The 16056-nt window shown below is 41.8% G+C and overlaps 1 protein-coding gene across 2 annotated transcripts in view; it reads left to right on the top strand.

Moving 5' to 3' along the window:
* The first annotated feature begins 1059 nt into the window (after window positions 1-1059).
* The window catches only part of ppp1r13bb (protein phosphatase 1, regulatory subunit 13Bb), a 50508-nt gene continuing 35511 nt past the window's right edge, over window positions 1060-16056 (top strand). The window contains exons 1-2 of one of the 2 annotated variants that reach the window (XM_055640618.1): window positions 1060-1415; window positions 14486-14633. In XM_055640618.1, coding sequence (XP_055496593.1) covers window positions 1407-1415; window positions 14486-14633 — 157 coding nt within the window. In that variant the 5' untranslated portion in view covers window positions 1060-1406. The remainder of the gene's footprint in view (window positions 1416-14485; window positions 14634-16056) is intronic. The other variant, XM_055640619.1, reaches the window with a different exon arrangement.

The following is a 16056-nucleotide window of genomic DNA, read 5'->3' as shown; positions in this document are numbered from 1 at the left end:
ATAAAAGAGGTGTGAATGTTAACAAAACGTCACCTATGTCCTGGCCCAGAAACAGGCACATCAGTCCAACTTGCCGCTGCCAAACAAGATGCCTCATCTACACGAATCCCCCAGGGCCGTGTTTGGCCCATATTCCCCGAAACCTTTTCTTGTACGTGTCCAAATGTATTTTAAATGTCGTTATAGTGCCTGCCTCAACGTCCTCCTCGTTCCATATCCACTACCCTTACCCAGATGCTGTCTGGCCCGCTGAGTTACTCCATGTCATTGTGCTCGACATGAATAGGGTAGATTTAGAGGGGTATGGGCCAAACTGGGACGCGTGTCGATCGGGACATCTTGGTCAGCATGGGCAAGATGAGATGAATAGCCTTTTGCGTGCTGTATGACCCAATAGGATCCTTGTGGCTCCAGACGGCAGATGGCGAGCTGCGTGTCAAGGAGTCGGCGACGACGAGATACTGCATTGCAATTGTCCCTCAACATTGCACAGCCCTCCAAACCAAAGATACTAGCTCCTCTATAATCTTTGCTCCAAACCCTCAGGGAGACAATTGCTTCACATTCCAGGCACACGGGTGCGCAACTCGTGGCTGCGTATGGTCTTTAAAAAAAAACCGAAACCATCGCCAGCAGGATCTTTGATCGCCAGCGCACAGCAATTGGTTTCAGCGAAGAAGACGGGGTGCGGCAATTATCAGATTCCGAGCAAAGATACTACAGCCCGAGTCTGAAGAAGGGTCTCGATCCGAAATGGCATTTCTTTCTTTTCTCACGGGATGCTGCCTGACCCACTGAGTTACTCCAGCATTTTGTGTACAAATATATTGGGTATCACCAAGTACCTACATTGAGCCGATAGCGCTTTGTGCTGGCTGGGAGACGGTGTGAAATCGGAGCGGCGAGCATCGCTCCCTCTCCCACTTGCACCAAAGATCCTAGAGGAGCGCTCCTCTATAATCTTTGCTTGCACCCCGCCCGCCCAATTAGCGATGACGCGACGAGCCGGGGAGGTCAGCTGACCGGGCGCGGGCCTGGCGCCGCGGAGTGTTGAGGGGCATCGCTCGCGAGTGTGGGCGCCTGCGCGCAACCCGGTGGCCGTCGATCGAGGGCGTGAAGTCGGAGCCTGTGACTGTGAGAGGCGCTTCCTCTCGTCCGAACGACGGCTGCTATCCCACTTTCGTCGATTGGAGCACGTACCCTTCATTTTCCTTCTTTAAATCGCCGCCCTACTTCCCCTCCACTTGGAGTGAAGCCAGCAGCGGCCTGGAGTTGGACTCGTGTCCCAGGCAGATCAACCCCTCAACACCCAGCTGCCTACCTGCTGGCGGCCGCTGAGGTCGACCAGGGAACACGACAAATTGTTTTTTTATTTGTATCGTGGGATTTCACTGAGACCTCCAAAAATGATGCCGGTGAGTATTTGACGGCTTGGGTTTACTAACGTGAGCAGACATGATTGCAGCTTCACAATCCTTTTCCAAAATATTCTCTCACCCACGGAGGTGAGATCAAAGCCACGGTGTCTAACACAAATACTAAGAGAAATAGTATAGACAACTAATTTTCACCCGATTGTTGTATGTTATTTGGATATCGTTAAATGACTGCCTGAATTTTAATTTCAAAAACATTTAAAAGAAATTCACAATCGCCTGCTCTCAGTGAAACCATGATTAATGTGCTTGTAATTTATTTTCTAAACTGTTTCTGCGTAACTTTGATTAATATTGAACATTTTAAACGTTGGACAAAATACTGAGCAACTCAAAATAAGAACTGTGAAATTGATATAAGGTTATTACAGATAGTTAAAACTTTAGGAGTGGGAAAAGTAGAAATTATTGATTGCAAGGATTGTAAATTCGATTTATTCTGGATTTACAAAACATTTTGTGTTATGTTCTTGATATGCGAGCAAATAAAACTAAAATGACTGGTTCTGATTAAAAGTAGAATGGGAGGATTGTCAGCATTATATCATTATTTATCACCAGGGCCCTGGTGAGACCGCACCTGGAGTATTGTTTGCAATTTTGGTCCTCTAATTTGAGGAAGGACATTATTACCATTGAGGGAGTGTAGCGTAGGTTCACCAGGTACTATTTCTATGGTACATTATATTACTATCAGAAATGTGGAAATATATGAACAGTATTGTAAGATTCCTTCGTTATAATTCTCTTTGATGAGGCAGGTTGTATAAAATTGCATAATATATTTGTAGCCTATATTTATTAACGTTGTGAAATTCAGTAATTTCATTCCTGCATAGGGTCTTAAACCTGAAACGTTAACTCACTCTTTTCCCATAAGCTGCCTCAGCTGCTAAGTTTTTTGTAGCATTTTCTGTTTTTTATTTATACCTCCCTTCATCTATACTTTAAAAAAAAATCATGGACTGTTTGTGGAGCAGATAGTAACTGATTATTTGGTAGTAACTGATTAGAAAGTAGCTTTTTATATACAGTTATTTTAATTTGTGCTTTTAGTAAGTGGCGCAAAAACAAGTATACAAAATGCCTTTTTTGACGATCCTGTTTATTTAATTTCTTTCTCTTTTCTTCAATCTATTTAAAACTGCTGTACCATCACTTCAACAGAAAATGTAGGCAGAGGACAAGCTGAACTATTCCATTATATTTGGGAAAAGTAGTGAAGAGATTCTATTATTTGTGTACTTTAATGTTGCTTCATTGTGTCCCTTTTTCTCATTGATTTTCTGTTTGTAGAAATATGTGGTTTATTGATACTATTATTTGGGACTGATAAGATACATAGTTTGCGTATTGCTGACGTTTTTTGTTCCTGAGAGCAAAAGATATATAAACTGCTAGTACAGACTTGATACAATGTTGTCATCTCAAAGATTGACTTCCATTGATGCTTGCCTCTCCTGCTGAGTTTCTCTAGAAGATTTTTGTCTGTGATCCAATCTGTCTTTCAAAGGTATCTATAAACAAAAATAGTTTGTCCAATTCTTCCAGAAATCTATAGTTTATGTGAAAAAAATGATAACCTATGAAAGCGCATTACAGAAGTATCCTAGAAAGCAGGTTTATGTGGTTGCATCGTAGCTTGGTTTTTGGAACAGCTCTGACCAAGACTGAGAAATTGCATAGAGTTGTCAATGTAGCCCACCCAATCTCACAGACTGGACTTCCCACCTTTGACTGCGCCTACGCCACTCTGCCTCGGAAAAGCAGCCATCTGGCAGAAACTTGTACACCACTAGACTTGGGAACAGCTTCTTCCCCTCTTGTATCCGGCTTCTGAACAGTCCTTCCATAAGCTAGGGTACAGTCCAATTTACCTCTACCACATTGTTGACATTGGACTTTGTCTATAGAGCTGATGTGCTACAATGCTGAGAATTATTTGGTGCTTTATATATTGTACCTGAGCTTGAATTGATTGTATGTTTGTTTAGTATATCTGATCTGTTTGGATAGCAGGCTAAACAAAGCTTTTCACTGTATTTCAGTACATGTGACTTCAATAAACCTATACCTAAAGTGAAGGGGATGGATAAGAGATGTGTAGTCTGAGAAAGATGGACGGTCTTTTATTTGTGATGGGGATTTTGTTGGCAGCTAGAATATTAGTAATACCCAATGTTCACTCGCGTTCTGACCAATTCTACAGACTAAAGTATTTCTCCTCGCTGGTCAGTGATGAGGAATTTCTTGCCTATTTTTGTGAGTGATGAGGATATCAAAACAACAGGGCATACGTTCAAGGTGAGAGAAAAGAGGTTTAAAGGGGATTTGAGAAGATAAAATTTTACAGGCAGTGGTGGAGTCAGATCCTATCACTGCATTTAAGAGACATTTAGACAGACAATTTAATGGGCAGGGCGTCGAAGTGTAACATGCGCTACAATGCTAAGAAGTATATTCCAGACTTTCCCTTTGCTCTACCTATCCTACTTCAGTTTGACTTGATTGTATTTATGTATGGTACGTCTGATTTCTTTGGATAACATACAAAACAAAGCTTTCCTATGTATCCCAGTACACGTGACAAGTTTTCTAAGGTTTAAAATGTGGATCTCCTTCAACTCCAATTGAGCCATCGTCAAATGTATATATAAATCTAAGCCAAATTACTTGGTTATGAATATAATGTGTTTCTATTTCTGATATAGAGGTGATGTAGATATAAAACCGGGAAAATTGTTTTGATATTTATTACTAGTTTTGAAGGACATGGTTTAATAATTGCATCGTTATGTCTTGCATGATTTAGCAAAGACGGATCAATGAGTGTGCTCAAAAATTATCTAATTCTTTGGGATGGAAGTTATAGGAAATGGGGGAAATTTGCCGGCTTTTACTCGCAAATCAGAAAGCTTGGGACTCTGGCACAATGCAGAAATCCTATATAAGTAGTCTTGAGTTCCACTGGCAATTTTGGCTATGCACCAACACATAGGAGTCCAGCGGCCTAGCATGGACTTGCATCAAGTTTTTTCTTCGGTTACGCTGGGGAGCTTGTCTACTATACCATGCCAGATCTAACCTTACAGTCTGCTGTGCGTCACTGGTTAAATATTTGGAATGCTATTAAGGAAGTAAGAGTTTTAGAAACTAGTAATACAATTTAAGCAAAGTTGCTTGTTTTTTTGGAAAAGGTTTGACCAATTTATTAGACCTTGGAAATGGATCTAGCCGGGTAGTTAAAGAAGAACCAGTGAGTGAACTGTATTTACATTTCTACAATTCATTCATTTGAGGTGCCATAAAAGGATATAGGTCGCCTCAAGGTTATGGACAGACTTATGTACATGTGAACAGGTGTTTTGGTGGGCTGGTGGAATGCCTGCGACTGCAAGGCTATGGGAATCCTCTGCCACGTGGAACTCTGCTTGTAGCTATCTTACTGACTTGCAAACTGTCCGGAATACGAAGAGGTCACGGGACAGAACCCTGCCATACCCTGGGGAAGATTTGGACTATAAACGATAGGGACTCATTCTAGTGGAGGTAATCCATTGGCACATATCTGTTACCTAACAGAAAATAGCTATTACTGGGAAATGAAATATAAATCTGATCAAACAGAATTGTTGGAGAGAGAAATAATTAATGTTTCAGGTGGATGACCTTCCCTCAGAGCTAACTCATTCAGCTTCTAATTTGTCTCAGAAATTGTTTACAGATTTCAAAAATTTAATATTACATTATTGTGCCAAGGTAGAAAAATAAGATGCCGTTTCTCAAGTTTATGTTGATCTTTCATTGTAATGTCATAGGAAGCCAATGACAGTCAGCATGAATGTATGAAGGGAGAAAATGGAATTAATAGAATTTTCTATTGAATGTCAAGGATATAAATTAGCTAAGAGGGTAGAATAAATGGAACGAGTAAAGGCTAAAACAGTAAAGTTATCAGGGTGGATAACCTGATTGTGGATATTGAGAAGAAGGAAGTGGCTAATGTTTAGTTGGTGGAGAGAACATGTTGGAGGAAAGGAGGTCAGTGGCCTGATGTTCAGTGGTGAGCCAATAGTCCAGAGAGATGTATGAGGAAGTGTCAGAGTTAATCAGTCTTTGCAAGATAGAAATCAGTTTAAGAACAACAACTATACTGTCTTTATCTGGCCACGTTGAGGCTGGTTTTCTGTGATGTTTGAGGGGGATAAGGTAGAGGTGAGTGATTAACTTGAGAATTGTCAATATCTTTGAGTAAACAATGAATGGTTGCAGAGAGAGTAAGAGACTAGAGGGAGGCATCAGTAAACTTGAGAATTTGGGGGATGGGAGAAAGTTTCCACAGTCTGGAGTCAAAACATCTGGCTAAGGAAGAAAAGGTGTCATTGTGTGGAGCTTGGAACTAATTGACATGAGGATTTGGGGAATGAAGCTCTGAGGACTGGTCATTTGGAATTGAAAGGACAATGACAACATAGCACAAGGCATTGTAACAAACAATCAGATGGAGGAACTCGTCTGAAGAATTCCTCAGTCTGAAGAAGGGTCTCGACCCGAAACTTCACCCATTCCTTCTCTCCAGAGATGCTGCCTGTCCTGCTGAGTTACTCCAGCATTTTGTGTCCAGCTGGAGGAAATTAGCAAGACAAGCAGCGTCGGTGGGGGAAGGAATTGTTGACATTTTTGGTTGAAATCCTGCTGTAGGGAGGATGATGAGACGGGGCAATAAATGAAGGATAATGTCAGATAGGGGGAGGTGTGGAGTTGAGAGAAACTGGCGTGGACGATAAATCGAGGCAAAAAAGAGCCGATGTTGGTGGAGATAGCGTGGAGGGGTGGGGTGTGGTGGTAGTGATGAGCAGGACAACAAAGGCTATTGGTGCTGGAATCTGATAAGCAAGGAATGTGATAACATTAACTCCTCGGGGAGAGGTGAATGACGGGTGGAAGCAGAACCACATGGGAAAGGGGAGGGAGCCAGTGAGTAAAATGGAACATTTGTGCCTACATTTAAAAAAATAAGTCTGTTCACCATGCAATTCCATGTATTGGAATCTCAAGAGTGTTTTATTGTCATATGTCCCAGATGGGACAATGAAATTCTTACTTGCTGCAGCACAAGAGAATATGTAAACGTAGTACATAACGGGGGGAAAAAAGTTCAGTGTGTATATATGCACACATACTCAATAAATAAAATATAGTATAATAATAGTCTGTTGTAGTTCAGAGTTTATTTGTTGTTGTGTTTAATAGCCTGATGGCTGTAGGGAAGAAGCTGTTCCCGAACCTGGACGTTACAGTTTTCAGGCTCCTGTACCTTCTTCCTGATGGCAACGGTGAAATTAGTGTGTGGCCAGGATGGTGTGGATCTTTGATGTTAGCTGACTTCGATAGATCCCTTCGATGGTGGGGAGGTCAGAGCCTGTGATGGACTGGGCAGAGGTCACAAAAATTTTTGTAAACTTTTTCGCTCCTGGACATTCAAGTTGCCGAACCAGGTCACGATGCAACCATTTGCTCTCTACCGTGCACCTGGAGAAGTTTAGGAGAATCCTCTTCGACATGCTGATCTTTTTGCAATCTTTTCCGCTCCTGGATGTTCCTTTTTGTAGCATCTATCGGGAATCATTGTGAAAATCTTTACACCACAACCATTGGTTCTACTTTATGTACTCTAATAGACAAATCTTCAAAGGACTCTAATAAATTTAGGAAACTAAATTTCTACCCTGGATCGTATTATTAATCTTCTCAATATATATTTTACTTTGGAAGATTCCATGATGTTATCGACTTCTGATCCCAGGCTAACTGGTCAGTAGCTCTCGGCTTTTCTCTTCCTCTCAAATAGTGGGATTATATTTTCTACCCTCCAATTTGCAAATATGGTTAGAGAATCCATAGAATTTTGGAGGAAGAAAACCAAAGTATATAATATTTCTGTAGGTGCCTCTCAAAACAGATGTAGATCATCCAGTCTTTGGGATTCATCCCTTTTGAGGCTCATTACCCAGTTTATTTTGAGCCAATAATTTATTTTACTTCCTTTCTTTCATTAGATAATTTGTCCTTCTGAGAGATTTTTAGAAGACATCAACAACTTTTCTTCAATTTCCTTATTCCCTATAGGGGGGTTGCATGTAAGGTCACCGGGTCATAGGGCTTGAAGCACAGAGCCGCTCAATCCATCTGGAGGACATCGCAGCTTCCGGTATATGTTGTTAATACACAAAACGCGTCCTTTCCTACCTGTTAAAAACCGCCAAAATGGTGAATCGCCCATGGTTCTGAAGTGGGTTTTTCCATGCAAAAAGAAAACGCTTCTGAAACTAAATTTATCAGTAAAAAAATCTCCAGACTTAGGAGTGGTGCGTGGAAAAGTAAGTCTTCCATCATTATCCTATTGAGATGTATATTTAGGCAAATAATTAAATGTCCTGACAGCTTAAACACCCACACCCTTTCGATAGGATAGTGTAAATTTGCTGAGGTTGATTATGTCCAATTAACAGCTAACAATTATGCCATTCCTTGGCTTGCATCTGAGTAAAATATCATTCAAAACCGACGTATAGTTTGCGTTTATTATTTATTTAATTTTTTTTTAATGAAAGATTTTGCTTCAGAGGCATTTTCTTTTTGTATATAAAAATCCACTTGAGAACCATGGGCGATTTTAAAATCAGCCAGCTTTATCACTTTTGAAACTTTTTAGATGCCAAAGGAATCAAGAAAAAAACACAAATAATGCCTTAGTTGATGAAATGCAGTGAGCAAACGGCCAATGTTCGCCAAGCACTTTTCGGCAGGTTTTAACGGGCCCGCTACGCTGGTCTGTGCTTTGGTCAGTGGTTACCTGCGGTTCATCGCGTGTACTCCAGTTGGCGTAGCGTAGTAACAGTACGGGTCATGGGTCGTGACCCGACTGCCGTGCAACCTCCCTATAATAAATTATCTGTTGCTGTAAAGGACCACATTTTCCCCTGCTAGTCATTTCCTTTTACACCAGCTTTTAATAGCATTTATTTTTCTTATTAGTTTGCTCTCATTCTCTCATTGGATGGGAAGAGATTTGCATTTTAGAAATCCACATATTCTGCAGGAAAATTAAGTCAAGCTTGTATTAAAATAATTCTCCACTACATTGACCCGACATGTCAGTTAAATTAGGAAAATAGGAAATTACTGTTGAAGTGCTCCTACTTCTCAAAGCCAAATGCAAAATGTATTGGGGGAAAGTAGGTTTCCTACAAGGCGAAATCAGGAGGCAGCTCAAATGTCAGCGAAGCATCACTCCCTGACGAGCTCGATGTGTTTTGCGCACGCTTTGACAGGGAGAACACTGATGTGCCTTGTCGAGCCCCCATTCGCCGTGATAGTATTTCGGTCACAGTCACAGAGGTCGACATCAGAAAATCCTTCATAGGTGTGAACCCGCGGAAAGCACCTGGACCTGATGGTATACCCGGTCGTGTTCTTAAAAACCTGTGCGGATCAACTGGCTGGAGTTTTTATGTACATTTTCAACCTCTCACTTCTGAGGTCTGAGGTTCCCACCTGCTTTAAAAGAGCATCAATAATACCGGTGCTCCAAGAAGAGCAAGGTGATGTGCCTCGACCAGTGGCACTAACGTCTGTGGGATGAAGTGCTTTGAAAGGCTGATCCTGGCTCAAATCAACTCGTATCTCGACAAAAACTTGGTCCCACTGCAGTTCGTTTACCGCCACAACAGATCAACGGTGGATGCGATATCGCTGGCTCTCCACTCCGCTGTGGACCACTTGGCAACAAAAACACATATGTCAGGCTGTTATTCATTGACTACAGCTCGGCATTTAATACAATCATCCCCTCCAAGCTGGTTACCAAACTCGCAGAACTGGGTCTCTGCGCATCCCTCTGCAATTGGATCTTCGACTTCGTCATTCACAGATCAGTCTGTTCGTATTGGTGGAAATGTGTCGGCCTCGATAACAATCAGCACGGGAGCACCTCGAGGCTGCGCACTCAGCCCCCTGCTGTACTCGCTCTATACTCATGACTGCGTAGCTGGTCATAGTGCGAACTCCATCTTCAAGTTGGCCGACGACACCACTGTTGTGGGACGTATCACTGATGGAGACGAGTCAGAATATAGAAGTGAGATCGACCGATTGACCAAATGGTGCCAGCACAATAACCTGGCTCTCAACATCAGCAAAACCAAGGAACTGATTGTGAACTTTGGAAGGGATAGGATGGGGACCACAGTCCCGTTTATATCAATGGGTCATTGGTGGAAAGGCTCAAGAGCTTCAAATTCCTGGGCATGCATATCTCTGAATATCTTTCTTGGTCCCAGAACACTGATGCAATTATAAAGAAAACACATCAGCGCCTCTACTTCCTGAGAAGATTACGGAGTCGGCTCTCTCGAACTTCTACAGGTCCACAGTAGAGAATATGTTGACCGGGTGCACTTTTTCTGCGCGTGTGCGTGCGCGCGTGTGTCTGTCTGTCTGTCTGTGTTCAATGGTATATGGACACACTGATCTGTTCTGTATTTATGCCTACAATATTCTGTTGTGCTGAAGCAAAGCAAGAATTTCATTGTCCTATCTAGGACACATGACAATAAACTCTTGAATCTTCTCGTTTGTGCTGTAACTTGTATGTAATTTGTGTGCTGAGTTGAACAATAAACGGAATCTTGCCAGTTGAACAATAAACTGCATTCATTTGAAGTTACTGATTACTACTGGCTGCAATATAGGATTCCAGCTTATGGAAATATTCCTTTTGTGAATAAGTTTTAGTCAAGGCAGATTTTACTTAAAGAATTTTATTTCATTACGTATACCTAGTGTATAAACAGATGATAATTTTTGCAACTGTTGTAATGCCACCAGAACACTCCACACATGGGGTGGGGGAGAAGCATTTTGCAAATAGTGCCTTTTTACCTGTCACGAACATGATGGTTTTGGAACGTTTTTAAAGTGTACAAAATTTCAAAAAAGGCAATGTAACATTCCACATTCATGACTAGCCTCCCATCTTCAGCACTCTAATTTAAACATATCCCAATTCTGCCCATGCCCTATTCACTGTGCTTGCTACCTCTGTGTCTGCCAACATGAGTAACAACTTGTTCTTGGTTATTGACCTGTTCATAGCTATAATTTCTTGAGGCTTTCCAGGATATCTGGTCAGTTGTATTCATCGTATTTTAGTCGTACAACATGGCAAGCTGAGTCTGCGCTGACTATCAACCACCCATTTTTATTCTTTTTTTGCGCGTCCGACGTTAATCCAATTTTTTACATTTTCCTCTCATCACCAACAGCTCAAATGCCACAGCCAGCATTAGAGGTTGGGATTGAGCCAGAGGCTCTAGCTCATAGGCTGGCTGTACTAACGTGCTGCCCAGATTTTGTTAGTTATCAAATTAATTAATCTCGACAACAGAACACAATATTTTCTAAAACTCGATACCCCTCCTTTTCCCTTTAGCTCTTTCATTTTCTTTGACCAAGTTTTATCATCTGCCCATATGCACCTCATTTTATTTGATAGTATAATTTAGAAATGTTTTGGGATATTTAACCGCCTTCGGTGTTCTATAAATGCAGTTGACAAGCAAAACATTGCATTTTTTTTTCAACATGAAAGCCAAAGTAAAACTTCTATGGTAGGTCAAAATGCATCTCTTTTTTAAAATTTGTGTTTGGAATTCCCAGTCCTAATGTAAATTGTAGAATTGGAGCTTGGCACACAATGTGGGACATGTTTATGTTCTTGGTATTTTGATTATATACCTCTGGGTTGGGAATGGAGGATCAACATCCGGCATTAGGTGTTCTGGAGTGCATGTTGCCAAACTACCTCTACATCAAGGACTATCTACCACCAGACCTCGACCCCCACCAATTCGCCTATCGCCAAAACAGATCCACAGAAGACGCCATTACCGTAGCTCTCCACTCTGTGCTGAGCCATCTGGAGCAGGGGCAGAGCTACGTCCGGATGCTCTTTGTGGATTTTAGTTCAGCCTTTAATACAATCATTCCGGACATTCTCATTGGTAAACTGGTCACTCTCGGCCTCCCCACTGTCACATGTGCCTGGATAAAGGATTTCCTCACCAACCGGCCCCAGACTGTGAGACTCGGCCCCCACCTCTCCTCCACTCGCAGGTTGAGCACCGGTTCCCCACAGGGCTGTGTGCTAAGCCCCCTCTTATACTGTCTCTACACCTACGACTGTAGTCCGGCCCACAACAACAACCGCATCGTCAAATTTGCTGACGACACTACTGTGGTCGGACTTATTTCGAAGGGAGACGAGGCAGCCTACAGAGAGGAAGTCCTGAAGTTGACAACCTGGTGCTCAGAAAACAATCTGGCTCTGAACACCAGGAAAACAAAAGAGCTCATTGTCGACTTCAGGAGGCACAGCACCGACTTAGCCCCCCAACGGCGAGTGTGTGGAGAGGGTCAACACCTTCCGGTTTCTCGGCATCCATATCGCTGCTGACATCTCCTGGACGGACAACACGACAGCGGTCATCAAGAAGGCTCAGCAGCGGCTGCACTTCCTGAGGGTCCTCAGGAAGCACAACCTGGACTCTAACCTGCTGCTGACCTTCTACCGCTCGTCCATCGAGAGCCTGCTGGCATACTGCATTACAGCATGGTATGGCAGCTGCACCATGGCAGACAGGGAGAGGCTTCAGAGGGTAACCAGGACAGCGCAGAGGATCATTGGCTGCCCTCTCCCCTCCCTGATGGACATCTACACCTCCCGCTGCCTTAGCAGGGCAAAGAAGATCATCAAAGACAGCTCCCATCCTGCGTTTGGACTGTTCGACCTGCCGCCCTCTGGAAGGTGCTATAGGTGCATCAAATCCAGGACAAACAGACTCAGGAATAGTTGCTTTCCGAGAATTATATCTACTATAAATTCAAATTCACACATGCACTGACTACACCGCCCAACACGGACTTCCATCTGTATATATGTATATATGTATGTAGCGCCGCAGAATTTGTGCACCTATTTTCCCCCCCCCCCCCCCCCCCCCCCCCATCTCCCTTCTTCTGTTTTTTGTTGTATTGTATGTATGCACTGAGTACGAGCAGCTTTCAGTTTCACTGTACATGTATAGTGACAATAAATGGCATATCTATATCTACCAGTTTTTGGCTCGGCTATATTTTTTTTCCCCACTTTCCAAAACCGGGCATTTTTGTTAAACCCCAACATGAGAGAACTTGCTACGAGTCAAAATGTGGGACTTTCTCTTTATTTAAAAAAAATAAAATTTAAACAAAAATAATAATGGATGTCAGAATAGGGTGAACTTGATAAGCCTTTAGATTTAGGTCATCTTATCGGTACTGAATGCAAAAGCATGCTTGTTGATTCTTGTATGGCAAATATTTGATCGGCTGTTAAACTGATTAAATCTGAGTTTGGTAAAGAGGTATGAGCTTTATCCTTGGAACACGCCTCCAATCCACTTCTATCATTCCCCCCCTTTATAGTTTTTCCTTTTGAGTTGTTACTGCAAACCACATGACTTGTTTTGTTGCAATAGTGCAATAGTTGAATCAAATAAGTTGAGAGAAATTTTGGCTGAACAAGAAAATTGGACATAAATTCTTTCGAGAGTAAGGGAAATTTTAGCCATGGCAAGATAAAGTGTAAGTATTGAGTAATTCTTTGAGCAACTATAATTTTACCTAGAAGTTTATGAATGCTTGCTTTGTCTCGTTGAAATGCCTTCAAACAGAAGTTTACATTTTTTTTAATCGCCATTGTCAACTATTGGCAGTCTTAGTGGTTTGGCATAGCACAGTTTTAAACAGTGTGTGGTCCTGTTATTGTTTGCTAGTGAATCCTTCATTTTGTGCAGTCTTTGAAGTGTGTGGTGCATGTTAATAATGTCAGTACAATTTGGTTGAGTTTTCCCCTGATTAGTATGCCGTCTTAAGTTATGCTGGTATGTGCAGTATTTTTGTCCCTCACACTTGAAAGCCAAAGTGTCATAAATAATATATTTTTGTAAACATCAATTTTCAACATTACACCTGAAGTGGCAAAAGCATTTTTTTCAACTTTCTATTCCCCTACATTAGAGTTTGAAGGTTGCCAGCTTGCCACATAGGGGTAAAACTGACTTTAGGCTTCAGCTACCCATTATAGAATCAGTCCAACTTAAGTGTTAATTTCTATTGGCTTCTATTAACTCCTTTTTAATTTGGTTTATTACAAAGAGAAGAGGGAGAGTTGGAATTACAGTATAGGCATTTATTGAATCAAATTCATTCAAACTGATTTTTTTTTAACGCAGTTTGTATAAATTGAAAATTAAGACAATCCAAACTTACTGATACTGCTCTCTAATGTTACTGGGATTAGATGTTTGGATTTTAAGAAATATATTTTACAAACTACTCGACTAGAACCAGCCTATGCCAGTATTTTTATTTAAATTGATTTTTTGTTGATTGGTGTGTATAATAGAGAAGAGCATTGTTCTTGTAAGTCGCTGCTAATATTAACATTCCAGAGCACATAAAATAATGTGTAATTGTTAACGTTTTAGTTGCTTTGCTGATGTGCGGAATCCTTTGGTGGACCTTGTTATATCCGTATAAACATTTTGTAAGCATTTATGGCATTTGCTGGTCTTGCTGAGATGGCTATCCTACAGAGACATTCCCATTATACTGAAATGTCTTTTGCCGTACACTTTTGACATTATTCTTCCAGGTGCATCCAGTTGAAATTAGCACAGCTCTATTTGAGGGAATACAATGCTGTCGGAGGGAATGCATTGTGTCAATATAAACTGGTTTGTCAACTTTTTTGACATGTATATGGGTGCACACTGAATGTATTTCTCTACATTTGATAGCGGTACGCCCTATTTATGTGATAAAATATATGTGTTTTGATATGTTCTGACTTTTTCAATGTATGGTAGCTTTTCAGAAAACGTTACCAGAAAAGGTAAATACTGATCTTATATTTATATTTAAAATTATCCTTTTTTGTTTTGCAGATGATATTAACTGTTTACTTGAGCAACAATGAGCAGGGTTTCACGGAAGTTCCAATAACTCCGGAAACAACATGCCGTGATGTTGTTGAATTTTGCAAAGAACCTGGCGAGATTGGTTGCCACTTGGCTGAAGTGTGGCGAGGGAATGGTATGTTTTGCACTTGTATGCCATTATATCATCTGTATAACAATACCTTTTTATTGTATGTTTGCCCCTCTTCCTTCCCCATCCCCTCCTTTTCATTGGCGATTCACTGTAGATATGTAAATTATCTTACAACTTGTAAAAAAACGTTTAAAAAAAGCGCACACTCCTCCGACATTTTCGCCACCTCAACGGGATCCCACCACTGGCTACATGTTCCCATCCCCACCCCTTTCTGCTTTCCACAGAGACCGATCCCTCTGCAACTCCCTGGTCAACTTTCCCCAGCAACCGCAGGAGATGCAACACCTGTTCCTATACCTCCCCCCTCGACTCAGTCCAAGGACCCCAACAGTCTTTTCAGGTGAGGCAGAGGTTCACTTGCACCTCCTCCAACCTCATCTACTGTATCCGCTATTCTGAGTGTGGACTCCTGTATATCGGCGAGACCAAGCGCAGGCTCGGCAATCGTTTTGCTGAACACTGCTGCTCAGTCCGCCTAAACTTGCCTGATCTCCCAGTTGCTCAACACTTTACTTTCCCCCCCCCCCCCTCCCATTTCCACACTGACCTTTCAGTCCTGGGCCTCCATTGTCAGAGCGAGGCCCGCGCAAATTGGAGGAACGGCACCTCATATTTCGCTTGGGTAGTTTACACCCCGGTGGTATGAACATTGACTTCTCTAACTTCAAGTAGCCCTCGCTCCCTCTCTCGCTCCCTCTCTCGCACTCTCTCTCTCCCTTCCTACTTCTCCTACCAGTTTTACTGTCACCTACTACATTTTATCTCTGTACTCCCCACTCCCCTGACATCAGTCTGAAGAAGGGTCTCGACCCGAAACATCACCCATTCCTTCTCTCCAGAGATGCTGCCTGTCCCGCTGACTTACTCCAGCATTTTGAGTCTATCGTAAATTATCAGACCTTTGTCACCAACTGACAGACAGAGGCTTTAATCAATTCACATGTTCAATCCTTTTAGAACTGGACTGATCAATAAGCTCCAGAGTGTCTTAAATCTTTGGACTGTAAACTTTCTGGAGCAGGAGACCAAAGGTTAACACGGAAAATAGTAGAACTCTGTGAACCATGTAATTACTGGCTGTTGGGTGGTACATTTGGGTAGCAATTAACCCTTGAAAGGAATATTTGCAATTATGGACGGTTTTGCTACGGTTGACGGATGATGTTTCTAGGTGGATGTTCCAAAGCTACGGTTGATTTTGGGGAATACCTTGGGTACATATTTACTCTGAGTTGTTAGAATGTGGATCTTGTTATTAGGTGAATTAATTGGTCATTTATCCCACTTCCCATTAAATATTATTTGGCGAAAGAAGAACTAAGTGGTATCATACAGTTAGGTTAGGTTATTATTTAGCAAATGGTATTGTTCGTCCTTTCCCAAAAGACAGTCTGGATTGTCA

Source organism: Leucoraja erinacea, chromosome 9 (assembly GCF_028641065.1).
Source record: "Leucoraja erinacea ecotype New England chromosome 9, Leri_hhj_1, whole genome shotgun sequence".
Taxonomy (NCBI): domain Eukaryota; kingdom Metazoa; phylum Chordata; class Chondrichthyes; order Rajiformes; family Rajidae; genus Leucoraja; species Leucoraja erinaceus.
The sequence above is the reverse complement of the archived record's forward strand: the minus strand, read 5'-3'. Positions and strand labels throughout refer to the sequence as shown.